Genomic DNA, 27975 nt, shown 5'->3' with positions numbered 1-27975 from the left:
GGAATCGCAGGACGCCCAGCGCTGGTTCAGCTCGCGCCTCCCAGAGCAGGCCTGCCGCTCATTATGTGCTCAATTCAATGGAATAAAAGTAGCTGCACGCATGGCATTGTGGGGCTCCATATTTATTCGCTTTCTGTGACAGCCGCATCCAATTTTCTCCGTTGAGAAGTCAAAAGGGTTACAAATTCCACCCAGGACCCGGGAACCCAGCTGGGCAGTTGGGAGCGTCTTTCTCCTTCGTCATGAATAAAGATTCTACAGCGGGGCCTGAACAAACCATGCTGGTGCTGATGTGTCGGGCAGACGGGTCCTCAGACTCAAGGGCCAGAGAGGCACTGCCTCTGCCCGGCTACCTCTAGAGCGTAAATGTGTTTTTGCCGAAGAAACCCTGTAACCAGATCCGCGCTGAAGTCACACAGACAAGCGGATGTGTTGAATCAGAAGGCTATTTTCTGTTTTGTTTTTTAAGGGGGTGGGGTGAGGGGGTTGTTCCTGCCACTTTCCCAAACCTAACCAAGCTTTGCGGCCTGGGCCCTGTCCTGAAATCACCCTTGCTCCGCGTCTAGGTGATACCCTGAGCCGGGCAGGGGTGGGGTAGGGGGGGGGGGAGGGGGGTATGCACTGAGTCAAGGAATGGAAAAATAGCCCGCCCTCTCTTTCCTGCCAGCTTCTGTTAGCAACGCAACAATAACAACCCTGCTGACTTCTAGCACATTTAGAAGTTTCGGTTTTCAAAAAGCCTTGTACAAAACCGGCAGCGAGGGGACTTCCAGTGCGGCTCCTCTGCACAGCAGAACACCAGCAAAAACGGGCCAGAGTTCCGAGGTAGGCAACGCTGGAGGGCAGGGCCAGGACCTCCTCCTGCGGGTCCGGGATGGCAGGCAGGGACAGGCCAATCCAGCTGGACGTGACACCAGGACGCCCTACAGACAATGGGTGGCCTGGCTTGGTTCCTGGGTGGGCTGAAGGCACACAAGGGGACCACATGCTTTCCTTCACCATCACGCCTTGGCGACACGACCCAGGGCCTCCGAGATGGGGGCGGCACCCACGCAAAAACTCTGCCCAATGACAACGTGCAGCTGAAGATGGCCGGACCACCGGGGGAACAAACGTCGGTGGTGAAATGTGATCCGTGTCTGTGTCCGGAGAAATCACCGGACCAACCCTTAAAGGCCAAGATCAACAACCAAAGAGGCGATGGGAAAGGACCCGGGCATCCTGTACTTGGGCTCGCAGGGGCCGGGTTGGGTTTGGGGGGGGAACAGCACAGAAGGGTGTGCAGCAATGGGTTGAAGATCCCATTTCCACAATTTTCAGAAATACCCTCAGAGATTAAGGCCCAGACAGGTGTGTCTGTGCTCTGTCCTATCATTCATCACGACCCTCATTCATCACGGGGCATCTTCCCTCTTTCTCCGCTCCCACTGCCCCCCACCCCCACTGCCCTGTTGTTGCTAGGGACAGATTTTCAACTCGGGACAGAGTGACGCTGCTCCGTGGCGTTTTCGTGGCTGCCATCTTTCCAGGCACAAGACCTTTCTCCCACAGGGGCTGCCCTCAAGCTCCCCGCTGTGGAATCGATGCCCACTGGGAGACACGCGAGAGGACGGGCTAGAACTGCCCTCATGGGTTTCGGGGACTGGAACTCGTGATGGGAATAGAAAGCCTCAGCTTCCCCCGGCCCACTCCTCCCTGGAGGAAAGGCTGGTGGGTTCAATCTGCTACCTTGCAGTTAGCAGTCCCACCCTAACCCACTCAGCCACCAGGTCTCCCCCCAAGCCCACCGGGTGGGTCCCAACTGCCATCTCTTTGGTTAGCAGTGAACCACGGAGCCAATGTTCCTCCCACCACCCTGCACAGACCTTCCCCAGAGAGAGTAACCAGGTTCCCTCCAGGGGACACATGGCTTGACTTGATGGCAAGCAGGGAAGATGATCATTCGGGCTTAGAGGGAGTATTTATTGAGTGCCGACTGCATACACTGTCCCAGGGGTTGAAATCCCCATCCTTCAAACCGCTTGCCCTGATTCAGCAGAGATTCTGGGCTCCCGAAAATCCAGGGAGGGTGTGGTCATCAGAGGCAGGGAGGGCTGTGAGGTTGATGGGTGGGGCCCAATCTCCAACCCCTGGCCTTCTGGCTAGCAGCTGCTGCAGGATCCGTACCTGTCTGGTGACCCTGTTTGGACAGATCATCTGAATGCATCAAAGCCCATTTCCTTGGACTCGTTTGACCTTCTGGCCTAGGAAACTTTAAAAAAAATTGGACCAAAACACAGACTAAAGCACACACCTCTTAAAGAGGCCCTTTGGTGGCTTTTTACCTCAGCATCCACCAATGGAACCACCACCAGGTCAAGGCCCACCCAACTTTGCTTGGTGAAAACTGAGATGCTACAGAAAAATGCAGGAGGGGAAGCCAGCGGGATCTCCTAAATACCTTTTATACATTGTCACAGTGTTTCCTCCTTTATAAAAAAACTCTTGATTTGCTGTTTGATGTTTCAAGACCGTTTACCTTGGTAAGGAGGCCCTAGGAGCCTTCTCCAAGCAGGCACACAGCCAGGCACTGAAGGCAGAATTTCCTAGTTGTTTAGGGATCGTCAAGATCCCCAGTGTTTAAGGAAACATTCAGGCGTGCCCTACTTTGGGCACATATTTGCATCCTAATGTTTAGGAGCAGGGTGTGAAGCCGTTTTACTTTTATACGCAATCCGGGTGCCTTCTCTTGCATAGCACTGCAAAGGTTTCAGAGAGACATTTATTTTCCATGTTAGATTCCCCTGCTCTTCAATGTCTCCTTTTCCCGTTTTACCATAGATGACGCATGAGTAAGATAAAAAATAAAACTTGATTTTTATCTTGAAGGAATGGGGTGGGGGTAGGGGGCAAACCCAAGTTTGGAACCTGACCCATAGACTGGGACAGCACAACCAGTTTCTCCCAGAACCACAGATAATTTAAAATGATCTCATGCCGACCACGTGGTTCTCTATGGTGGTCAGTAATGAAAACATGCTTTAAACAGTCATATTATACTCACATGAGATGGGGGGCAATCAGCCAGCCCCTCTTCATTGCACAGAAACTCAAAAGGTCACAGCTTTCTATCCCTTATGATAACGTATGCAAGTATGTCAATGACACACTTATCAGGAATATTGCGGTGGTCAGGATATGAAGGGCAGCAAAAGGAAGCAAACACCGATTAAACTTTACTAGTATCTCCAGAGAGGAGCCCTGGTGGCCTAGTAGGTCATGCATTGGGCTACTAACCACAAGGTCAGCAGTTTGAATCCACCAAGCCACCTGGCCGGAGAAAGAGATGTTCTATTCCCATAAAGAACGCTAGCATCTGAAACCCACAGGGACCCTGCCCTGTTAGGGTCACGAAGAGTCGGAATCGAATTGGCAGTGGTCAGTTGGTCTTCTTGGTTTGAGAATCCCTCGTGCATTTCCCACAGAGGTGAGTCAGGGACTAAGGCTTGTGACTGGTGCGAGCACGCTGCAAACCCATCCAGCTGTGGCTCAGCCAGCAGAGACGACGTGCCAATTTATATAGTGTTTCAAAGCACTCCGTAATAACGCTGCTTACAATCTCTCCTCTCCCAGGCCTGCCCAGGTGTATCAATCACAGTCCTACTCAGATGACCACATATTGCTGCTGCGTGCCGCCCAGTTGTCACCTAACAGTGACCCTGGCTGACGGCGTAGAACTGCCCCCATAGGGATTTTCGAGGCTGTACCTGCCAGGTCTTTCTCCCACAGAGCCGCTGCCTGGATTTGAACTACCAATCTTTCCCCAAGCAATTACGTAGGGTTGCCGATGTCTTGTGATGTTCAGATTGCATGTGCGTTCCGTTGAAACATAAAGGCCGTGAGAGCGAATAATGCAGGCCCCGGCGTGCCCCCCTGTTCAGCAGGTGAGATGAAAGGCAGCCACACTCAGTCCTGGGACCCCGGAAAAAGTCACTTCCTCATTTGAGGGCGCATGGTCTTCGTGGATAAAACACGCTCTGTCATTAAAGGCCTGCTCGTTGCTTTCCGAGTGTCACAAGGCCAGTGGCATCTAATTGCTCCCATTTGCTATGAGGGCAACACATGAAAAGATGTCCTTGACCAGCTGAATCAGGGAATTCAGATTGTTGAAACATCAAAACCAGAACCCAATGTGCCCTATAGGGTGTCTAAGGCTGTAGTCTTTCTGGAAGCAGATGGGGAGCACCTGGGGACCTCCCACCCCGGACCTTTTTGGTGCACAGTGGAATGAATGCCTAACCACTGCACTGCCGGGGCTCCTCTGGTTCCAACAGATGCCTGCTTCGTAGACCACTGATTACCTGAGAAAGTGACTGCCACAGGGACCTGAAAGTGAAGCTTAAAAAACAAAAATTAACCAACAAGCAAAGAACCTCAGTGAATTCGAGGTCCCCAGACAAGGGCCAGAAAAATTAGGGCAGGGTTACAGAAACGGTAAATGACACACTTATCAGGATCCCCAAGACCTGGGCTGGCAGTTAGAGGGATACCTGGTAATTCAGCAGCCGTTATCATATAAATATTTGATCTGTACCTTTTGGGTGTCAGAGAGCCATCTTTTCTGGGCTGTCAAGGGTTAACATTCCAGGGCGAAGCCTTGGCTTTTCAAGCTCTTGAGATTCTGGCTGTTTTTTTAAACCCTTAACCCTAACCTCTTGGCAGAAGAGAGGGCCTGGCTGTGAACTCTGCAATAGAAGCCTGTTCCCTAATACTCCTCTGGGTCTGACATTACACAAGAGATGTAAATGCTCGGGTCCATGCAAATAGGAGTTTCCAGCACTGTCTGGCTCACCGCCAGCATCTTTTCAAAAAAGGAATAACCTTCGAACCCCAGCTCAGTGGGCTTTCGACAGCAGGGTCCCAGGCCTAATGTGGAGTTACAAACCAGTTCTGAGTAAGATGGATCTTGATCCCTCTTTGCCTTTTGAAATATGTATCAGGAGATGACAAACCTATGTGGAGCCTGATAAAAACCGCCTTTACCAGCCCAGCAGAGAGAACCCTAGCCAGGCTGCAGAGAAGCAGAAAAGTCAGCCCTCTATCCGGAGGCGGGGAAAGTTCGGAATGCAGGCGGCCCAGGAAGTCCCTGCGCCTGTGCCCTGCTCAGAAAAGGGAACTGACGCGGTCTAAAAATATCCCTTGTCCACCCACGCTTCAGCCCTAGCACTGAACCTCTGCAGTGAGCCCCAGAGACAGGGACGTCCCATGCACAAATAGAAAATGGATAAAAGGTGGGCAGGCTGGGGCCTCTCTGGTGATGGCCTGGCTGCCTTTCCTCCTTGCCTGTCCCTGTGCCAGGCTAGATGAATAATCACTCCTGGCAGCACGTGGCCCTCTGCTCAGATCACCCCATGAGGGCCTTGCTCCCGGCCACACTTCTCTTGCCTCAGCACGGTTCCTCGGTGAGTCTCACCAAATCTCATCTGGAGCAGCCCGCTGAGAGGGAAGTCACCACTAGGGGGCGACACGATTACACACAAGCACATGCCTTTGCCAGAGCCAGGTGTGCCTCCAGCTGTGGACCTGGAGGTGTCGAAAGGCTACCTACCCAAAAGGCACCCCCACACCTTCTTTCTTTTATTTTTCCCCCACTGATTCTTGCATTGTCTTTCTTGTGCAACACACACACACACACACACACACACACACACACACACACACACCTACTTTGGCTGGCAAATCAGCCAGTCTTTAAATGTTTCACATGAAAGGCAGACTTCCCCAGAGCCAGGACATCCTTATATCATTCACTGTTTGTTCCCCGTTGCTTCTACGGACCAGTGTGTGTGACATTGAACAGAAGCAGGATCGAACAAGGTAGAATGGTGACCTCACACCAATAGGGCACCACGGAACCCAACCCACTGCCACGGAGCTGGTTACAACTCAAGATTAGCACTGTCGCACTGGGTTTCGGAGGCTGGACTATTTTTGAAAGCCAACTGCCACATTGTCCTCCTTCGGAGAAAAGTCCCGTCTTTCTCCTTCCGAGGGGCTGGTGGTTTGAACTGCCGACCCGGCAGTTATCAGCACATCAGGTAACCACTGCATCACGAGGGCTCTTCAAAAGCCAAAAACCAAGCCCACTGCCATCGAATCGATGCCGACTCACAGCGACCCTGGAAGCATCGGGTAGAAGTGCCGCCATGAGGTTCCAAAATTGTAACTGCTCCCGGGAGTGGCAAGCCCCGTGGTTCTCCTGGGAACAGCTGGTGCCTTCACTGCTGACGGTGAGGCTGGCGCCGGGGCTCCCAGACAGCGAAGCAGAGCATGTTGCTCGAGGACTGACTGTGCATTAGGTAGGCTTGCAAGGTATTTACATTTATGAACGTATCCAGGCTTCACAATTGCCAGTCTTCGGGGCCTGTGAAGAAGCCTCCAGTACTGTCTCCATCTGACAGATGAGGAAACTACGTAATGCGGAGAGGCGGTAACTTGCCCAAGACGGAACTCTCAGAGCCTGAATTTGAGCCTGGAGCCTGGTTCCGTAGCCCATAGGTTAAATCGATGTTCTGTGCTGCGGGAGAAGCCCGGGGGTGGTACCGTGACTGGTCCACAGTTGGGTTGCTAACAGAAAGGTCGGTGGTTTGAACCCACCAGCTGCTCCGAGGGAGAGAGATGAGGCTGCAGGTGCCAACGATGGCAGTTTCAGAACCCCACAAGGTCGCTTTGGTCAGGTACTGTACTCGGAGGTGCCACGCCTCATTCCACTCAATCTGCTCAACACTCCCGAGATGGATAAACTATCTCCTTTTACAGAGCAAATGCAAGGATCCAAGTGATTGAAATAACTTGGTTTAACGGAGTCATTTTTCACAGGGCAACTAGGTGACAGAATTTAGGTTTTGCTTTTAAAAATCATTTTATTGGGGGCTCCTACAGCTCTTACCACAACTCATCCATCCATCCATAGTGTCAAGCACATTTGCACATTTGTTGCCATCATCATTCTCAAAACATTTTCTACTTGAGCACTTAATATCAGCTCCTCATTTTTCCCCCTTCCTCCCCGCTCCCCGTCCCCAGAATTTAGGTTTTAACCCAGAATCCATCCAACTACAAAATCAATTATCTTTTCTCTATTATCACAGAAGAGGAAAAAATCAATCTTTGTATCAGAAGAGATGATGTTCCAAAAAGAGAGAGAAAAAGAAATTACTACAAAATCATTCTGGAGTCCCCACCGGTACAAACAGTTAAAATACGGAGGGGTCGCTGAAGAGGTTCAGGTCCACCTAGAGGCGCCCCAGAAGAAAGGCCTGTTTCTGAAAAATCACCTGAAAACCCGGCAGAGGGGACACAGTTGTCCATTGAGTCAGGATTCAACTGGTGATGGTGGGGTCCTACCCCTCGTGCCAGGATGGGCAGCATCCAGCATCCCCTGGGAACTCGGAAATGGCAAAATCTTTGGTTCCACGACAGACCTTTGGGTCAGAATCTGTAAGGCCTAGGAGACTCAGTAAACTTGTCTGTGTAAATTTTTTAAACTGTGCCTTAACCTTTTATTGTTATTCTGATTTATGCTGAAGTTGAAACCACTCAGCTAGAAGCAAATGAAAGGGCCAGTGAGAGAGCTGTCAGTCAAGGTATAGGTCAAAGGCACCAACCAGGGCGGAAGGGCTATTTCTCTGCCTCCAGGGACTTGCCCAACCCAAGAGAGCAACTCCCAGCTCGCGGAGAAGTGAGGAGCACGCAGATCGGCCTGTTCCCCCTGAGAGATCAGTTTCGTATTCTCCTAGACATTCATGTTTCTGCTCCTTCAACCTGGATATTTTTTAAGACCAGAAAATTTAAAAATCAATTAAATATTTAACTGAAATGTTTATCTGCCCGTTTTGAGGGCACGTCAGTGTGGAGTTTTGTGTTAGCTAACACCCCTACCTCCACCCCGTGCAGCTATAAAGGAAATAAAGGACATGTATCCCATCCTTCCCAAGGGCCCGGTTCCACACCAGGCCTTTCCTTACGCATGAATTGTGCCCCCTTCCTCTCACAACGGCTCTGGGGGCAGGAATTACTTTCACTTTACCCAGGAGGCAAAGAATTTTACTCACTTTGCCAACGTTATGCAGCTATAATGGGAGGGTGAGTATGCAAATGCCCACCTCCTGGCTCCAAGGCTGGCATAAAGCAAGCTCTGGGAGCAGTCTCCAGGTGGAGGCCTCCAGGGCTGGCGCACAGCCCGCCAGGGCCCCAGGGTAGCCGGAGGCACACCCATGGGAACCACCCACCACCAGGGGCTTCCAGAGGGGCCAGCAAAGCCCTCTGAGTGACTCCTTTCCTCCACTTCCGCCTGGAAAAGGCCCTGTGGTAAGAGAGGGGCAAACTGGGCAAAAGACAGCTCTCACAAAAACAAGCTATTTCCCAAGGGGATCTTGTTTGTAAAAACAGTCAGCAGCAGAGCCCAAAGCGTGCGCTGACATTTTCGGACTTGCAGGATTAAATGCCAACGCCAGATCCATGAGAGGTTGGGAGGTGGGCGTGAGGAAAGTTGCCCTGGAGGCCACTCTGACTTCCGGTGACCCTGTGTGTGTCAGAGTACAACTGCCGTCCACCTGGCTTCTCTCCAGACTTTTCCTTTGGGAATCAGGCCGCCAGGCCTTTCATTCTAGAGAGGCACTGCTGAGTGGGCTGGACCCACCCACCTTCCTGTTACCAGTAGAGAGCTTTCTGTACCTCCCATGGATAAAGACTCTTTATTCTTGAGGGGGGGGGCACTTTGAAAAATGCTTTTTAAAATTTAACCTAACCAAACCAATCCCTCCATATGGAAGAACCAGACCAAGTGTTGACAATCCGTGAGGGCTTCAAAATGTTCATGGGGGGAAAAAAACATTTTCCCATGAATTTTTGTAAGCTTCCTCTTTTATGGTTGCCAGTATACTGTGCATATGTTACCTAAACAAGTAAGAGACACCTTCACCAGAGTCCCTACTAAATCTCTGTCGGGTGCGATAGCCTGCCCACCATCAGCCCCCACACACGGTTCGTTTCTACCACTGATGGCGCTCACTGTCCCCAGACACCGTTGTTCACGCCACGGAGCCAGGCAGAGTAATTGGTGGTGATAGTTCTGGAATAACTGAATGGATTAAAAGCCCACCTTTCTAAGTGTTCAGAGCCCTGGCAAGGGCTCTATTTATGATACAGCTCTTGTGCTGTGGTCCAGATGTGCACTGTCCCATCTACCTATTATGTAAGAAGCAGCAGGATAAATCTGCTACCAGAGACCTCTTTAAAGTGTTGGAAGGCTCTGAAGAGCATGACCCAGGCCATGGCATTTTCAATCGCCTCATATGCATATGAAAGAGGCATACTGAACCAGAAAGATGGTAGAAGGGTTCATGCATTTGAACTGAGGCCCGTGAAGAATTCTTCAAAGTACCAGGGACTCTCAAAAGGACAAAGGAATTCATCTTGGAAGAAGTACAGGCGGAAAGATCCTGAGAGTCAAGGAGGCCGAGACTTCATCTCACGTATTTTGGACATATTGTCAGGAGAGACCATCCCGGCAGAAGGAAGGACATCGTGCCTGGTAGAGTGGCTGAGTAGTGAACACGAAGACCTTCGACAAGAAAGCTTGGCGTGCCCAGTGGCTGCAATAGTGAGCCCAAACATGAGGACCCCTGGGAAGATGGCAGAGGACTGGGCAGTGTTTCCGTGGGTTGCACACAGGATCATGTGAGCTGGAATCCAGTCAACAGCACCTCCCAACCACACCCCACAATAGGTGATAATTGGGGTTATTCTATGACTCTGTTTATAACCCTTTGGTTGAGTGGCTGAGATGATAAAAACACCTTAGAGTTAACACTGAGATTGTGAATTTGCCATTCTAAACGGTAACTCTATTTCAAGGAGCGGCCATTTATGTTTGCTCTGTCAGCTAGGCGTGATTATTAACACATGCTCCTCTCCCCGTCACTAGGCTACTCACCAAAAGATTGGTGGTTCGAATCTCCCTAGAGCTACCTCCGAAGACAGTGTTGGTGATCCGCTTCCAAAAGGTTCAAACTCACTACCATGGAATCGGTGTAGACGCAGGGTGACCCGAGAAGGCGGGTGGTGCTGCCTCTGTGGGTTTCTGAGGTTGTAACTCTTTATGTGAGGAGAAGGCCTTGTCTGAGAAGCTGCTGGTGGTAGCAGTCTGATGTATTAACCCACCAGCGCTCCTTCCAAAACACGAAGGCTGTGGACAACCTGTGTGGGGTGCAGTTCTATCCTGAAACACCCGGCGTCGCCAAGACGCTGAAGCAACTTGTTGGCAGCTGGTATGATTTTTGTTTTTGACTCTCCTGATTTTTACCGTTTGGATCACATAGTCATCCTAATGAAGCCAGATTCTAAGTCCTTAGTTTCAGGATGGTGTCTAATAAAGATGATGCTAAGTCTGTATTTACTGCGTTCGGCACACTAATACTTGAGAGAGAGTAAAAAAATGGTTAGGGGTGTTTCTGGCAATTTTGTGGACATAAGAAAAAAATTCCCACTTTTTAAAACATCTTTTATTTTTAACGTTTGCGCTCCTTAAGCATTTATTTTTATTTTATTTGATATTCTCTAACGTAGAGGTTCACCAGAAGCCCTGTGGAATAGCAGCTACACATTGGGCAGCTAACTGCAAGGTCAGCAGTTCGAAACCACCAGCAACTTCACAGGAGAAAGGGGTTTCTATTCTATTGAGTTACATCTTGGGAACTCACCGTGACAGTTTCACCCTGTCCTAGAGTCATCACAGTCTCAGTGGCAGTGAGTTTCGTTTAGAAGGGACTCACCAGATTACTCTCATTCTTAGAAATATTTAGGAATAGCAAGGTGTCGCTCTCAAAGAGCTTATCATTGGACAGGGATGGTTCTATAAACCTCAGGCATCTGTTGCTATGGGAGGGTGGGGAGGGCAGAACTCTTGGATAATTGTAGATATGAAATGTTTCATGAAGCTGTTTTGATTATTACCATTATGAATCTCCTTCATTTCGGTTCATTTATAGAGTGCCTATGACATAGTCCCTGGGTGGTGCAAACGGCTTCTGCTCGACTACTAACCTACAGGTTGGGGGCACTGCCCAGCGGCACTGCAGAACAATGATCCGACCGTCTGCTTCCACAAAGAACACGGCCACATCGGGGAAGCTGGGGTGGGGTGCGGGGGGGGGGGGGTTAATAACATGAGGGTAAACACGAAGCAAATGTTCTGAAATGGATTATGGTGACGACTATACAACTCTTGCTGTGACTGAACTACTGAATTGTGCGATAAGTGGGTTATATGCCAATAACACTCCATGAAAACCCTGTGGCACAGTCAACTCTAGAGTCAACTCTCCCACCTTGACTTGGAATCAGAATCACCCGGCCTTCAGAGACTGCGTAGACGGCACTGTGCTACATGCAGAACTCACTTACAAAGACAACATACACACCAAAACAATTGTTTAACTCCTTGGATCCAAATCTCACAAGCTAGACGCTTGGCCACCATTTTGGGAGCTGTGCGCGGGCATCTGTACCGTCCTCGCTCCCACCTCTCCTGAAAGAGGAACTATGACCAGCGGTTCTCTTCTGATCTTTCACAGCAGCTCTGTTTCCGGACGAGGAAGTACACATCCTTAACTAAGCCAGAGCTTGGGTTGGGCCTCAGTCTTCCCAGGCCCCACCCAGGTGAAAAACACACCCCATCTAAAAATCCAGTTTCTTTATAATTCTTGGTTAAGTTTTGGAGAGACTCCACTCAGGGCTATCATTTCGGAGTCTAAACACAGACGTTCGCAGCCTTATCCCGCTTGCAACCTGGTGACTCAGAGGCAGCCATCTCAGCCTCCCCATGACATCTGCGGGTGGTTGGGGTTGTTGGGTGGTTTGAACTGTTGCATGCAGAGTTGGCAGTCCAAAGCCAAGATGTAAACCCCACCCCCCACCAAAAACCCCATAATCATCATCTTAAAAATCTGAACACAAGCCACGGGATTTTCTTCAGGGGTGCAAATCCCCCACCACCACCACCACCTTTTTCTTGAGCACCTGCTTGGCGTACATCTTTTGCAAACAGTCTTCATGCTGGGCCTGAATGAGGAAGAACCTCAGGGTTAAGGACACAGACGGGCCAATTCTCGGTTCGTTACCATGTACAGTGTAACAGGAGGTTCCTGGAGGTTAACTAGTCCGTGGTTTAGATAAGGACACACACTCAGACCGGTCTCAAGACAGCACAGGACTCTGGACACCACCCTTCTTTTTCCTCTGGGAATGTTCATTTTCTGCAATGTCACCCCCGCCCCCACCTCTTTTTTAAGTGAATAATTAGTAAGTCTTCAATGGGACAAGGACAAGACAACTACAGAGACCTATCATTGGATGAGAGAGACTGTTAGCCTGATGTCATAATGGGGTCCCAGGGTTTGCTGAGCTAGAGTTTTAGAAAGGACACGGGGACCAAAGGCGATGCCACAGAACTCGGTTGGCGGAAGAGCACTCCATTAGGGTTACAAGTGGGACTCCTCAACTGAGATCCTGGACGTGAGCAGGACACACACATTACTTTAGACAGAAGAGCTTACAATATCGGGCAGGGCAAGACTTCGGACTAGGCACCCCCATAGGGCACTCTCAATATCAAGGATATACCCAGGTAAGCCCTTGAGGGAGGCTGCCCCTCCCCGGGCTGGTGGAGAGTGTGTGGTGGGTGATGCTACCCACTTGGTAATCTTCAATGCCGCTTCCTTTTAAATTCTCTTAAGGGGGAAATAATACTCTCTTGGGTATCTTGAAAATTCTTGTAAAATATCGTTGAATGCTTTATATAAAAGGCTCTATACTAATTAAATTCCAGGATTCAACTTAAGAAAAAGGTGCGCTAGAAGCTACTTAAGTATGGAAATTTCAGAGAAAGTGCTAGATGACTCTTCCGAATCATCTCCTCTAGAAAGGCCAAGGAGGCCCTTCTCTTTCAGTCAGGTTCTCTTAAAACAAACAAACAACCCCCCCCCCCAAAAAAAAGGTATGGCCTGGGGCATTTTGGGTTCTTTTATTTCAAATAGGATTCAGGTGCTTTGCATACAGACCTCAGCATCAACACAAACACACCAACATCCTGAAAAGGGAAATATAAAAGTGACTTTGATGTAGAAATTAAGGTAAAATTTTAGAGGAAAGTGACCAGGATACATGGCCAGATCCGCCCCAGCATTGTGACACTTACTGTTAGTCAACAGTACAGTCAAGTCAACAACTGCAGGAAGGTCATAAGCATCTACGGATCTCACACCAAACGGAAGGTATGAGGGAGCAAGCCTGTAATAATTTTTACGTCTGCATCTCCTGACGTAGGAGAGGCGGCTCTGCTGTGAAATGTTCTCATGCCTGTTTGTGAATGCGTGGTTGGCTCCTCAAAGAAGCAATGACACCATTTTCCTTTTCTGATAGATAGATCAAGTTGTCTGATTTCTAGCTGTGTTTACATCTAATTGGAACTAGTTTAAAAAAGACTTTCATTTCTCCTGACCCAAACAATTGGTTTGGGGTGGAGTTAATCGTGAAACTTTGAAATGCTACGCTCCATGTGGACATTTAAGCCATATTCTGGAATGGATATTGCTCTAGTTTCAGAAAACAGCTGACGAAGCAACAGACAGCGGCTGGGGTACCCTACGTCAATTCCTGCAGTCACTCTACTCAATAAAAACAGGAAAGCTGGAATCACACATGCACACAGACTACCCGTAGCATCAAGGCAGACATTTACGTCTATATAAAATCGCTTAGGGAGAGCCACTCCCCTCTAAGAGCAAAGTAGGTTTAGGGGATACCAGGAATACTGTTGGTGACCCCAGTAGTCCCATAGCTGAAGAAAGCAAGAAGTGCAGCAAAGTTTTGGTGATGAAGGAAAACGCGCACACGCACACACACACATCTGGGAGCAAACAGAAGTAAGTAGTGCTGGATAATTCCAGCAATCGCTAGACTACTAGGCAGGATGGGCATTATTAAACGCTTCCATCGTAGGTAAATTGAAGCTGCATCACCCCCCAGTGCAAGGCACCAGCTAGGGAAGAAAGTACTGGGAGGCAAGAGCCTTATGGGGGGGGGGGGGGTAGGAGGGGATGGCACAGACGTGTGAAGGGGCATTAGGGCAGCAGAAAAGGAAGGGGAGTTGGGGCGATGCTCATTGCATACTGTTAGGAGGAGGAGGAGGGTCTGGCAAGGATAAGAACGGTGGAAAGTAAGAGTAAGGGGTTGTAGGAGTAAAACTGAGGGAAGACGCTCTGCGAACGGCAAAGGAGGAGGGAGGGAACAGGGCTGGGGCGTGGCCCAGGGAGGGCTCGGCTCCCTAACGGGCTGGGGCGACCACCAGAAGGGTGGGGAAGCGCCGAGCTGACAGCTGCTCCCCGGTGGCGCCCAGAGGGTTAAAACTCCCGGGCGACCCGACCGGGAAGAGCCCGGTTTCCAGGGTAACGGCTCGCAGTTCCGGCAGCGCAGGCTCGTACCATTGCGCGCGCGCGCGCGGGGGGGAGCGCGGGCGGGAGGCGGGGACGAGCGACGGGGCCGCCGAGCGCGGGGCTGCGTCCCGGACTCTCCCAAGCGGCCGGCCCGCCTGCTGGCCCGGGGTCCTCGGCGAGCCGCGCTCCGGCCGCGGCGTCCTCGGAGCGGGGCGGCGGCGCCCGCTGGCCTGCGGACGGCAGCGGGGCCAGGGACGCGCGCCCGGCGGCCCGGATTGGCCGCCTGGCCCCCCCGCCCGGGCGGCCGAGTGCGGGCGGCCCGGGGCTGGGAGGTTTGAAAGGCGGCGAGAGACAAAGGCAGCAGGAAGCCTCCGCGGCGCCCGGAGCCCAGTGCGCCCAGCCCGCGGGGCGCGCGGCGCGGCGCGGCGCGGCGGGAGGCGGAGGATGCCGCAGGGGGCGTGGGAGCGGCGACGGCGCAGCGGGCGGAGCGGCGCGGCCCGGACGCTGCGTGGGTAGAGCCGAGGCGGCGGCGGCGGCGGCGGCGGGCCGGGTCGCTCGGACTCCGGCTCCGGCTCCAGCCCGGGAGTGAGTGCGAGGGCGCCTTCCCCGCCTGGGATGTGAGGACTGAGCGCACCCGGGGCGGGGGGAGGGACGGGCAGGGAGGCGAAGCCGGCCGGCAGGCAGGAAGGAAGGACGGACGGACGCGCCCGGAGGAGGAGCGGCGGCGGCCGGAGCCGGAAGGCGGGGAGGGGCTGTCCGTTGGGCCCGAGGCGGCGGTGGCGGCCGGGGCGAACCACACTCCTCGCCTGCCCGGGGCGGACAGCGCGGAGCCCGCGCCTCCTCCCCCCCAGTGCCGCGGAGGGGGGAGGAGGAAGATGGAGACCCACATCTCGTGCTTGTTTCCCGAGCTGCTGGCCATGATCTTCGGCTACCTGGACGTCCGGGACAAGGGGCGCGCGGCGCAGGTGTGCACGGCCTGGCGGGACGCCGCCTACCACAAGTCAGTGTGGCGGGGGGTGGAGGCCAAGCTGCACCTGCGCCGGGCCAACCCCTCGCTGTTCCCCAGTCTGCAGGCCCGGGGCATCCGCCGGGTGCAGATCCTGAGCCTCCGCCGCAGCCTCAGCTACGTGATCCAGGGCATGGCCAACATCGAGAGCCTCAACCTCAGTGGCTGTTACAACCTCACGGACAACGGGCTGGGCCACGCGTTTGTGCAGGAGATCGGCTCCCTGCGCGCCCTCAACCTGAGCCTCTGCAAGCAGATCACCGACAGCAGCCTGGGCCGCATCGCCCAGTACCTCAAGGGCCTGGAGGTGCTGGAGCTGGGCGGCTGCAGCAACATCACCAACACCGGCCTCCTGCTCATCGCCTGGGGCCTGCAGCGTCTCAAGAGCCTTAACCTCCGCAGCTGCCGCCACCTCTCGGACGTGGGCATCGGCCACCTCGCCGGCATGACCCGCAGCGCTGCCGAGGGCTGCCTGGGCCTGGAGCAGCTCACCCTGCAAGACTGCCAGAAGCTCACAGATCTCTCCCTGAAGCACATCTCCCGAGGGCTGACGGGCCTGAGGCTTCTCAACCTCAGCTTCTGCGGGGGCATCTCGGACGCCGGCCTTCTGCACCTGTCGCACATGGGCAGCCTCCGCAGCCTTAACCTGCGGTCCTGCGACAACATCAGCGACACGGGCATCATGCATCTGGCGATGGGCAGCCTGCGCCTCTCAGGACTGGACGTGTCCTTCTGTGACAAGGTGGGGGACCAGAGTCTGGCCTACATAGCCCAGGGGCTGGACGGCCTCAAGTCCCTCTCCCTCTGCTCCTGCCACATCAGTGATGATGGCATCAACCGCATGGTGCGGCAGATGCACGGGCTGCGCACGCTCAACATCGGCCAGTGCGTGCGCATCACAGACAAGGGCCTGGAGCTGATCGCTGAGCACCTGAGCCAGCTCACGGGCATTGACCTGTACGGCTGTACTCGAATCACCAAGCGCGGCCTGGAGCGCATCACGCAGCTGCCCTGCCTCAAGGTACTCAACCTGGGACTCTGGCAGATGACGGACAGTGAGAAGGTCAGGTGAGGGCAGCAGCACCCCCTCCTCTTAGCGCCCCCCCCTCACGGCACAAGGCACACTTCCTACAGCACCGCGGTGGCTGGGCTGAGGGGGGGCCAGTGACACGGCCTCAGGCCCAGTTTCTCCTCCCAGCACCCGGCCATGGCCCATTCTGCACCTTCCTTGTCCCTGAGGATGGAGAGAGGGCCTCAGCTACTGACCTCCCCCACCCCCAGCCCGCACTCTGCTCTGCAGGGGGGATGGAAGCCCCACTCAGCTACTGGTACCCCACTGCCTTGCGTTTGGGAGTGGGGGCGGGGGAGGGCCGGTGACGTCCTTTCAGCCCTGGGGAGTTGAGGAAAATGTCTGCCTTCACTTAAGCTTTCATTTGAATACTGTGATCTGGTTTTTATTTTGAAGTGTACAAAAAGCAAACCCAACTACAGCCGCCTTTTCACCCCGCTGCCACTCTGTACCGCATCCCAGTCTCCTCCTCGAGTCTCCTTTCACAACACTCGGCGTCAGGCTCATTTCTTTTTCTCTTGTTTTCTTCTACTGCCCTCGTTATAAAAAAAAATGAAATCACCATTCTTTTTAAGTACTCTTTTTCTGCTGAATATATCTTATGTTATATGTGTGTGTGTATGTATGTATACACACACACACACATATATATATCTGGCTACCTCGTTTTGGTTTACTTTTTTCTCTGAAGCCCTGGAATTGAACATGAGCGATATTTTGAGACAAATATTTTTGTGCCTAGACTGGAAAGATGCCCATTGGGTTTGTACGTCTCCCACCCACCCGCCCCCTTTGGTCTTGGCTTCTTCCCTGCCCCCTGTACATCTAGGGTGTCCCACTTCCACATGCTGGCTAGAATTTTCTTTTTCTTCTACCCGTTGGGATTTGAGGACTCAGTGGTGTTTCTGATTCCCCTCTTAATTTATAGCACAAATGGGTGGGAAAAATGAGAGTTGAACTGTTTCTCTTTTTGTTAGTTTGAGATGCAGATGGTGTCTTGAAAATGATTATATATGCAAATTCTGCCCTTCCCTCACCCTCTTCCAAGTTTCCCCACGAAAAGGTCACACAGAGAGGCTTCCTGCGGGAAGTTGAGGCGCCCGGGGTGGCAATGTGAAGGAGGAGACTGAGATTCATGTCTTCTCTCTCTCCTTAATAAAATGGAGTTGGTGGGTCTTAAAACATTGTTTCTAAACAGAGGACTAGACGATTTTCTTTTTGGTGGGGGTTGGAACTTTGTGGCTTTAAGAAAAAGAAAGAAAAATTCACTTTTGCTTAGGATGTATATTTTTGTTGGATTTTTTGTTGTTGTTGTTGTTGTTGATTTTCTTAGAAACCTCCACAGCAACAGGCGAAACCATGGAGTTAAGAAAACCCAGAGACCTTTATCAGTTTATTGTACTGTTTGTGAATTTGTATAAATAATAACAAAGATCCTCTTAAAACGTTTATATTCTTACAGTAAAAGGTTAAACTGATATTTATATAATAAAAGAGGAAATATGAAGTATGTTTTTGAGAAAAAAAATCTTGTATCTGTGAATTATTTTGAAGGCATCGTGTGTTTGGGTACATGCCAATGTAGGAGGCGTGCTGTTTGTGTGTTCTGAAGTAAAAAAATAAGATACAGTTTGGTGTATCCTATGTGTGGTAGTAAGCTCACAGTTAAAAGTTTATTCTGTTTAATGTTCACATCCTAATGTATTGGTTTGACTCCTCCCCACCCCCCACCCCCCCGGAAATGTGATTTGACTTCAGGCTTACATAACTTTTGGCTTTAAACTGTCAAAGACAGACATTTAGAGAAATGGAACAAAATGAAATTTTCTCACTAGCAAAACAACACACACCCACAAACGCCTCGATTATAAAAGGCCCGGGAATGGCTGGGTTTTGTCTAGGTGGAAAAAGAAATGTAGAGGAAATGTTGAAAAAGTGAGTCATGCACTGTGGAAGTGGGTCAGAAAGATGGGTCCCCCCACCCCCACCCCACCCCGCAGTGGGTGTGGGGAGGATGTGAACTGGTGAGAGGTGGAGGGGACTGAAGCCATTGTTATGAAAAGTTAAAAGCCCGCTGCCCTGGCTCCATCTCTTCGCTCAGTCATGCATACTGAATCTCCCAGTGTGAGTAGGGGTCCCAGTGGAAGGGAGGAGGGCAGGTCAGCCCCTCTTAGCATTACCCTCCAGGCCTGGCTGTATTTAAGCACTGGGGGGGTGGGTAGGTTGGCTCAGAGTCCTTCCTCATTTGCATCTAAGCTCTTCCTACCGAGCTTGGCCACTCCCTCCCTCCCCTCTGGGGAGGATGTGTAGACGGAATTCGGGGCAGCTGAATGAATGAACACCAGTGATTGTAGCAGTCTCCCTTTGGTAGACAATGACTCGATCATAGGACGCCCTGTGGCTGTGCTGTGGAAAACCCGTGTGTCACTGCCTCGCCCCTCAGATATTGCTAGTTTCACAAGAGGGTCTTTCCTAGTTGTTTTGAGCTTTGTTTTTTTAAAATCGACAAATACAGATCTCAGCAAGAGCTGGGAAGATCGGACTTTCCTGGATGGAGCCCCTCTTTCCAGGAAGAGGGCCAGAGCCCAGGTTTTTCTCTGGGTAAGGTGGTTTTGAAACATTGCCAAGCTTTGGGCTGGAGCATGTCACAAAAGCCTCATTGTTCCTTTTGGAGAGCCGTCACCGTTGGGTCTAATTGAGCCTGACACTAGATCCATCTTCCCTTTCTTCAGGGAAGGTGTGGAGCTCTTTCTTCCCCTAAGGTTATAATGCTTAATGCCCCAAGAAGAACAACAAAAGAAAATGATGTGTGAGCCCCCACGCAAGAAGTAGGGACTCTGGATTAGGGTCAGCTTTCCAATTTCGAATTTGATACAACACACCGCAAGGCGACACAAGCAAGAGAGGTTATTAAGCCTGTCTTTTCTTCCCAGAGCTGGCATGACTGTATAGATTCATTCCGCCAACAAAAATGAGCGTCTCCCCAAGCCAGGCTCTAAGCTCAAATTCTTCATTTTAATACACAGGGCAGACCTGCCAGCTATAACCCTGAAGAGCTTTCTGCCTTTTTTTTTTTTAATTTTTGGTTTCACTTTTGACTTTTTAACAGTTAAATACACGCCTGACTAACGGTTGGCAGAGTAATGTTTGAAAGTTAAGTGCACGGGCCTCGTGACCTTGCCTTAAACGGGACACACGAAAGTCTGGAGCTTCTCTGGAAAAGAACAGACCACTCCTCGATTCCAGTCAAGGCCAACTGACTGCCCCCCTCGACCTTTTGGGGGTGAGGGAGAAAATACCTATTGAGAATCTGGTGGGCGGGATCCTTAGTTAGCAATTTCCTTCTCCGAGAGCAACCTCCTGAAACGAGTCCCATTTTCCCAGAGAAGGCGAGGTCCCCTTGCTGCAAGTCACCCGGCAGTGAGGGAAGGAGCCCCATTCACGGCCCTGAGGGCTGGTTCTGAAGCCTAGCTTGCTTCTCTTAAGTTAGCCCCACGTCACACCTTGGGTTTCCAGTCCGCTGGCCCCCACACAACAGTGAATGAACGGCATCCAGGGCCCATGGGCTCTGCTTCAAAGGGAGGGGGGTGGGCCTCCAGGGAGAAGATGGGATGCAATGCTTCAAAGAAGAAAACCTTCCAGGAAAGTTGGTACCCAAATAATGTTTTCTGAATTGTAGAAAGGCAATTTTTAGAAGAACACCACCCCCACCCCCCAAAAAAAGGGAGGACGGGAATCTGGTGCAAGCATTTGTTGAAACTTTAGAACTGAAGAGCCCAAACCAAACTCTGGCAAAATCTTATGGCCCAGAAGTAATCAACCTCAGCCAGAGCAGTTTGGGCCGTCTGGAGAGAGGGCTGCCCACCTCAGCCTCACTGGCAGTAACCCTTTCATGGAGATACCATAAAAGATCATCTAGAAATGCAAATGGCAGGTTCAGCTGTGGTGAATTCTGCAGCCCCCTAGGGGCATCTTTGCCTAGTCCTCCCAGCCAGGGGCTCCTTCTGGCTCCTTCCTGCTGAATTTCTCCATGGGGGGAGGGGGTTGGGGGTGGGGGGAGCTACAGGGACAAGGCCTCGGACCTGTTCTGTTGACCAAAACAAAAAGCCAGTAGCAGCCCAACCTTCGCTAGGAAAACACAAAACTAGCCGCAGTCTCTCATCTTTCACAAACCAACAGCGACAGCGGTGTCGGAAAAAGCGAGTTTGTGCCTTTTCTTGGGAGTTGCCTGTTTCCAGGTCAGTGCTGTTCTCTGAGGACCCAGGCTCTGGGCGAGGTGACCTCGGGCATGGCCCGATACCTCAATCCCAGTATTCTCTGCAGCCCACTCCCAGGCAGATGGTCTGGCAGCGTGGTACAGCCTTTTGTGTTTTCGAAATAAGAGAATTTGAACTCAAGTCTTCGAAGGGGGGAGGTGTGTACATGGAAGAAAAGAGGAGCCCCTGCCCAAAGACCACGGTGTTCCCTAAGAGAAAGAACCCTTTGATTAAAAGATGAGATTTGTAAAAACCAGGCCCTTCTGCCACCTCCACCACTGTCTTCCCTGTCCCAGGAAAGGGACAGGCCCCGCAGCAGAGAGGGGCTGGAGTAAGCCATCTAGTGGTCCCCTCTCGCCTCTCTCTTCCTAATACCAAGCATCGCTGCCCCCTTTCCCTAAAAGTTAATTCTATCCCTTTTGTTGAGGACAAGATCTAAAAGTGCTGCTGAGGAGGAGGCAGAGGGGTGAGGCTTTTTGATGCAAGAATGTGGCTCTTGGATACGCAGGATTCGGGATTCGGTCCCAAAGGTCGGACCACATAGTTACCTTTTTTTTGCAGTGTACTTTTAACTGAAACAAGTAGCACATCAAGGTATTTTTAAATTGCTTTTGCGAGCAGTCTGATTCGTACTTGGATCCGTGTCAGCTGTTACGAACGTGCGGACAACCTGTCAAAGGTAAGTGCACCGCTGGAACCAGAGCTGCGCAGATGGAGGAGCAGAGGCATTCCTAGGTGGCTGCTGCTCCCACGTGTCCACCAATGACCAGTACCAGTGGTTTCTCTCTCTTTCAGGGACCACGCTGACAGCCTGGCCGAGCCGCTTTTCCACACCCAGAACAGTTGGCACTTTGTGATACGACGTCGTCCCATTATGGGGTTCAGGAGAGAGGGCATTGGAGTCCCTAACTGTGTGGCATTGGAGTGGGGTACACTAAGCACCCCCAAATAAAGTAGAAGCGGAGTCCTCAGCTCGCTGTTAACCAGGAAATGCAGACACGTCTGTTCTTTTTTTTAAAGACAAGTGATTATGTTCTTACTACTTTTCTACTTTAGTTGCTCACAGAACAAATGCACGTGTCCCTGTGGGCTTGCTTTTCTGGGTGATAATAGGAAGGATGAGCCTCCACTGCCCAGGGAAGAAACCGGCGGTCTTCCAGAGCCCACCGCAAAGCAAGCCAGGTGAGGCCGTGTCAGGACTCGGGCTGTGGTCTGCTGAGGTTATCTAGCCAGAGGAGCGTTCAGTTGCTCCGCCTTAAGAGTTCTGTGCCCCCAAGATCTGGGAGATGGTGTGCATACCGCTTTATAATTGGGGGCCAGAGGTGTGACGAGGTGGGAAAGACTCTCCCCCCACCCCCACTCCCGCCAATGATACGAGGAGTCTGTGTCTGAGCAAAGGCTGCTGAAGGCCATAAATGACCACAGCCAGGGGGATCAACCTGAGGGACATGACCCCACTTGAGGGTGTACGACCCTTTCACAGGGGCCGCCTGATCCATAACAGTAGTAAAATGACAGTGAGGACATAGTGAAAATAATGTTATGGTTGGGGGTCGCCACCACATGAGGGGTATGAAAGGGTCGCGGCATGAAGAAGGTTGAGACCCACTGAGTCTTAGACCTTCCCCGGAGACGCTGCAAATCATGGCCCCGCCCCCTCTTCCGCAAGGTGGGTGATTAAAAACATGCTTACAGCTACCATTTGATAGTCGTTAATGTCATGCACATTTTCTTCACTAGAACCCCCAGACATCCATCATGGTACTCAGAAGCAGAAAAATACCCGTGCAAGGTGACAAATGGACTCTCGGGACCAGAGGACCCAGTAGTATCAGGTCTGTCACCTGGTGGCGTCCCAGGGCTTGAACCCGTTTCAGAAGCACTGCTTGGTCATGGATAGTGAAGTGAAGTCCAAGTGCTGGAAAGCCCAGGTTTATCAGGACAAACACTGGCCCCCCAACTCGACACGGGGCCTGGCCTCCCTTTAGAAAGTAGGAAGTGAGTTGGAGAAAACAAGCAATTTTCATTCCAGGCTCAAAAGCCTGGACTTCTCAGATGGTTTCCACACCACAACTCTCTTGTCCAGGAAGAGCCAAAGGTTCTAATTCGTTAATACCAGGCTCCCTCTTCTGTTGATGAGTTCTGATGGAAGTGATCTCCACTCCAGGAGGCCAGGCCTGCACACAGCTGCCTGTCAGCAACTCCTGCCCGGCTCAAGGACCCAAGAAACGAATCCAACTGTTGGGAAATAGCTCTTTGCTGCCAGAGCGGTGTATCGTAAATAGTATAAGGACTCGACGGAAAGGGCTGTTTTCCTCGTCTAAAAAGAGAGGAGGAGAAAAGTACATGTTCTTTCTCCTTAGGAAATCCCCACTCCAGACTGGTTTTGTGCACGCTTGCTGCCGGAATAGCTGCCTGCTTCCCGCATTTTGAGAAGCGACTGTCCAGACAGGAAGGAACCAAAAACCTAACCCCGAGACCCTTTAGGATCATTAGAACCCACACAGGCTAAAACTGGACCCCCACACTCAAAGCCATCCAGTCCATTCTCCGCAACTGTAAATCTTTATTTTTAAATTTTTAATTAATTTTTAACTTTTAATAAAGGCTGTAAATCTTAATTTTTTAATTTTATTGGGGGCTCTTAACAGTCACAATCCACTGTCAAACACATCTGTACCTATGTTGTCATCTTTTTCAGAACATCTTTCTACTTGAGCCCCTGAGGCTGTAAGTCTTTCTAGGATCCCAGAGCCTCATCTTTCTCCCAAGGAGCAGCTGGTGGATTTGAATGGAAGGTTTTGTGGTTAGTAGCCTGGCGCTTAACCTTTAAAATTGGACCAAACGAACACTCAATGCCATTGAGCCGATGCCAACTCATAGTGACCCTATAAGACAGAGTAGAACTGCCCCCCACCCACCCAATGAGTTTCCAAGACTTATAACTCTTTATGTGAGTAGAAAGTCCTGTTTTTCTCCAGCGGAGTGGCTGGTGCTTTCTAACTTCTGACTTTGCAGTTAGCAGCAAGCACCATGCATAACCACTATAGGGCTGCTTAAAATTGGATAGATTGGTAAAATAAGGGGGAAATTACAACAGCTAAGCTCCTCAAATTTATCATGTTCTCAAGACAACCTAACAGCTTTTTTCTGTTTTAAACCCTTATATATCAAAACCTGCTGGGACTACAAAAAAAAAAAAAAAAAAAAGACCAGTAGGTGTGTCTTATATAAATAGCATGAAAGTCCATAAAAATTAAAGTGATCAGTTCTAGCAGCAGTTCAAATTTTCTCAGGCTTACTCATGGTCATCCAGACCATTGCGACTCAGAGCAGCCTTCAGGACAGAGCAGAACTGCCCTGTGGGTCCCTGAGACTATGAATCTTTACCAGAGTAGAGAACCTCGTCATCCCCACAGAGCAACTGGTACTTTCGAACTGCTCACCTTAAGATTGGCAACCCAATGCCTAACCCACTATGCCACCAGAGCGCCCTCGAACATTTACAAAATACAAAATTCTAGCTTGTTTCAAATGCACAACATCAGACAAAGCGTGTGGAAGACAGGCAGGCAGGGCTCAGCTCTGTGGCCGCCTGGACTTCACCACACGGCTCTAGACCGCTGGTGTGAGCAGAGGGCCCTGACTGACTGACTGTAAGCTTGAGATGCCCTGCCAGTGTGCTCAGAGTGAACAGGACTCAATTGCCGGTGTGACCCAAGGGCAGGCGGCTGGCCTACCTTCCCCACACCAAAGCACCGCCATTCTCAAAGGAGCTGCAGAAATTCATTGGAGCGGATACTCACTACCAGATAGGAATCAGCAGCTTCACCGCTGCTTGCTTTAGAAATGAAAATAGGTCTGTCTGGATGAGGAAGGTAGGTGCCAAGGACCACCCATGATCGAAAAGGCGGCCGGGTTGCATAGTGCTTACGAATTGGGCTAACCTCAAGGTTAGCCAGCTCCTCAGGAGAAAGAGGGGGGTTTCTACTCTAGTTACAGACTGAGAAACCTCACAGGGGCAGTTCAACTCTGTCCCATGGGGTAGCTGTGAGTCAGAATGGACTCTGGCAGGGAGATAGGTTTCTGGAGAGGTGTGAAAACCTTTGTCTCCTTCTGGACTGTTCCTTGAGCCCCTCCATCACCCCTCATCTCCCCAAATCAAAAGTCTCACACCCACATACCATTTACCCTCCTGCTATCTGAAATCACAGAGTCTGGGCTGGGCGTTTTTTGTTTTTGGTGTGTGTGTGTGTTTTTTTTGGGGTGTGTGTTGCTTTAAACACATTTATAAACATTGTTTCAAGGACCAGTAAAAAAGCAATACATTGAGTGTTTAATGCAAAGCTTGACACAGTAGAATGTGGACCGAGGAAATGGATCCACAAAGTGTGTAGGTCCTGTGTTTGGTCAGCAGGCGGCAGCATTGTCTGTGTATTGGAGGCACCACGCAGTTCCGGATGTCCAAAGAGATCTGTTCCTGATCGAATCTGAAGCTATTAAGTCAGAGCAGGTGCAGAGACTCTGCCCCGGTCTTACACAAGCGAAAGAAAAGGCAGCGAGTGCAGGAGCTTATGATTAATAATTTGCTGTGAGGGTTGATTTAGTCTTTTCAAAGTGAGGGCAAATTTACATAACATGGAAGGGCAAGGACTGTGTCCTCTGTAAGTAAGTGTGTGTATGTGAGTGTGTGTGTCTGTGTCTGTGTGTGTGTCTGTGTGTGAGTGTGTGTGTCTGTGTGTGTGTGTCTGTGTGTGTGTGTGTGTGTGTGCGTGTGCTTGTATTTCCAAAGGAGAACCATAGCCCCCCACTCCCCAGTAGTCCTGTGTCTCAAAAGAATTTCCCTGGAGTATAAGAGTTGGCCTCCGAGGATTCCATCCATGGAGCTCACGGCTGACAAGATTAGAGTTGAACTGTTAGGGCCACAAAGCAGCAGACCCCCTGCCCCCCGCGCACACACAAAGGTACCCTGATTCAGCTAGTCGCGCTCTGCTTCGTGCACAGGCTGCAAGAACCAAACACCATCCTTTCCATTCTTCTTTCAGGTCACCCCCACCCTTTTCCCGTCACACCGCCCCATTTGGAGAGTTTGGAAGGACAAATGGGGAATGAGTTTCATCATCCATGGAGATGTTTTTTTAAAAATTAATCTTTTTTATGTGGGGGAGGGGGGAAATGTTGTTTTTAATAGCAAAAATTAAGTGCATGGTCGGTCCTGAAAAAGCTAGAGGTCCTTTGAGGAAAATGCTTTAAAAATTTTAGGAGTTTTAATTTTTTTCTTTTATCAAATGTCTTTATTGCCAGGTAAGAGACATTGTCATAAAATCAAAAGTATCTGAGAAACGGGAAGTAAGAGGCCCGAGAAAGAATGCAGTTTGCTTACCTGACCTAAATTCCTCCTCCATAGAAGAGCTATCAGGGTCAGGGTGCAGAAATTAAATTAAAGAAAAGCCGCCTGCATGAACTTGGCCAGTTTCCCTGAGTGCTCACAGTAAGGAACAGGCTGGCGGGGAGGGGACTCTCCCCCCTTGGTACTGCCTGATCTGGCCTCAGGAAATCAGAGCTGTGTCTGAGGACAGTGGATGGGAACATGGAATAAGTGGGGGCAGGGATGGGTACCCCTGTGGATAGTTCCCCCAAGCCTCACTGGCTGACCTGGTCACGGTTTATTAGCTCAGTAGGGATCATTTTTGGGCAGAGGATATAAGAAAGCACAAGCTTCTGGAACTTAGGGCCAAGGGACAAAGCTTACCAACCACTCGAGGAGCGCCCCACGAGCCCTTCACTGGAGCAGGGAAATCTCCCCAGACAACTTCACAGAAACCATAGTCGAAAGGCACCCTCGTTTAAGGACCATCCTGAATGAGGATAGTTCAGGAAAAAACAACGTAATCCAAACAAAACTGCCCCAGAGGCAGTAGCGGAAAGAAAAGAGCGCCTGCATCATTCCACACGCAGTGGAGGTGGGAGGAGGACGCGCATCTGGCGGAGCAGCCAGAGGAAGAGAACCCACACAGCCAGACATCACCCCCCGCCCCCCTCTCCCCACACCTCTGCCATGCAGTGGATTCCGGCTCACGGGAAGTCCAGTGAGAGGAATTGCACACTGAGTCCCCTTAGCAGTTGCTAACGGTGGTCCTTCAGAGGGATTAGAAGGCTGGTTCTTTGACTTGCAGTCTCTAAAGAACAGCTCTCTGGGGCTTGGCCCATGTCTTCAGGAAATAGGTTTTCTATCTTTGGGGAATTTTGACTTCCAACTAATAGAGCTGCCAGGATGACCTGAGCCAGTGACTAAGGAGCTAGATCTCTGTAAGGTGACAGCCATGCCAAGTCCCAAGATGCCCTGCTCAAAGAAACCAAGCTGCCACCCACGGCCTGACCCTCCCTGGCTACCATCACCTCACATGCCCACAGAAGCCAGAAGGAAGGTTGGGTCTTACCCATTATCCCCGATTTACAGGGGGAAACAGGCTACGAAGGCACAGTGAATGCAGAGAGAGAGAACAGGGTTTCCAGTGCAGGCTGATGTGCAGCCTTCCCCATGGGGCCCTTGAGGCAGCAGAAGCCTGGCTGCTCAGACCTCCTCCCTCCACGGAGATCTTCTCTAAGACTCAGCAGGCTGTGCTCCATTCTGCTGAAGAAGGTGTTGTTTCCATTGCCACCGAGTGGATTCTGACTCACAAGGACCCTACGGGCAGAGCAGGGCAGGATTTTCGCTGTGGGCTTCTGGGCTGTAGTGCTTCATAGAAGTAGGAAGCCTTATTTCTCCCACACAGCAACGAGTGCTTCGCACGCTCGGACTTGCGGTCAGCACTCTCATCACGGCTTCTCCAGGTACAGGCTCCAGCTCAGTTCATCCCAAGAAGCTTCTCCTCCAGGCAACCTTCCCCCAGCCCTCCCCCAGGGGGCTCCCACAGCTCAGGGTGCCAATCCATGGGGCCTCGATACCCATCCCCACGCAGGAGAGGGCGGCTTGCCTCCCTGTCTCAGCCCTTCCCCCGACCCAGCCTCCAAAAAAATAACAAATCCATGTGCCCTTGCATGTCATTTCTTCATTTCTTATTGGCATCTGCGGAGACTGCCAGGAGGATCCCAGGTTGACATGGACGGACATCACATGGAATAAAGTCAGTCAGCTGCCCTCATACAAGACCCACCAGCAGTGACCAC

General features: G+C 51.2%; 2 protein-coding genes across 3 annotated transcripts in view; one reads left to right on the top strand and one right to left on the bottom strand.

Annotated features, from left to right (window-relative positions):
* The window catches only part of WNT5B (Wnt family member 5B), a 127254-nt gene that overhangs the window by 43340 nt on the left and 55939 nt on the right, over positions 1-27975 (bottom strand). The window lies entirely within an intron of this gene.
* Positions 14598-18156, top strand: FBXL14 (F-box and leucine rich repeat protein 14). Its single transcript, XM_075552249.1, has one exon. It carries the CDS (start codon positions 15350-15352, stop codon positions 16550-16552), a length of 1203 nt encoding a protein of 400 aa, XP_075408364.1. The 5' UTR covers positions 14598-15349; the 3' UTR covers positions 16553-18156.

The sequence above is a fragment of the Tenrec ecaudatus genome, chromosome 6, assembly GCF_050624435.1.
Source record: "Tenrec ecaudatus isolate mTenEca1 chromosome 6, mTenEca1.hap1, whole genome shotgun sequence".
In the NCBI taxonomy this organism is placed as follows: Eukaryota; Metazoa; Chordata; class Mammalia; order Afrosoricida; family Tenrecidae; genus Tenrec; species Tenrec ecaudatus.
This window is presented reverse-complemented; position numbering and strand designations above follow the sequence as displayed.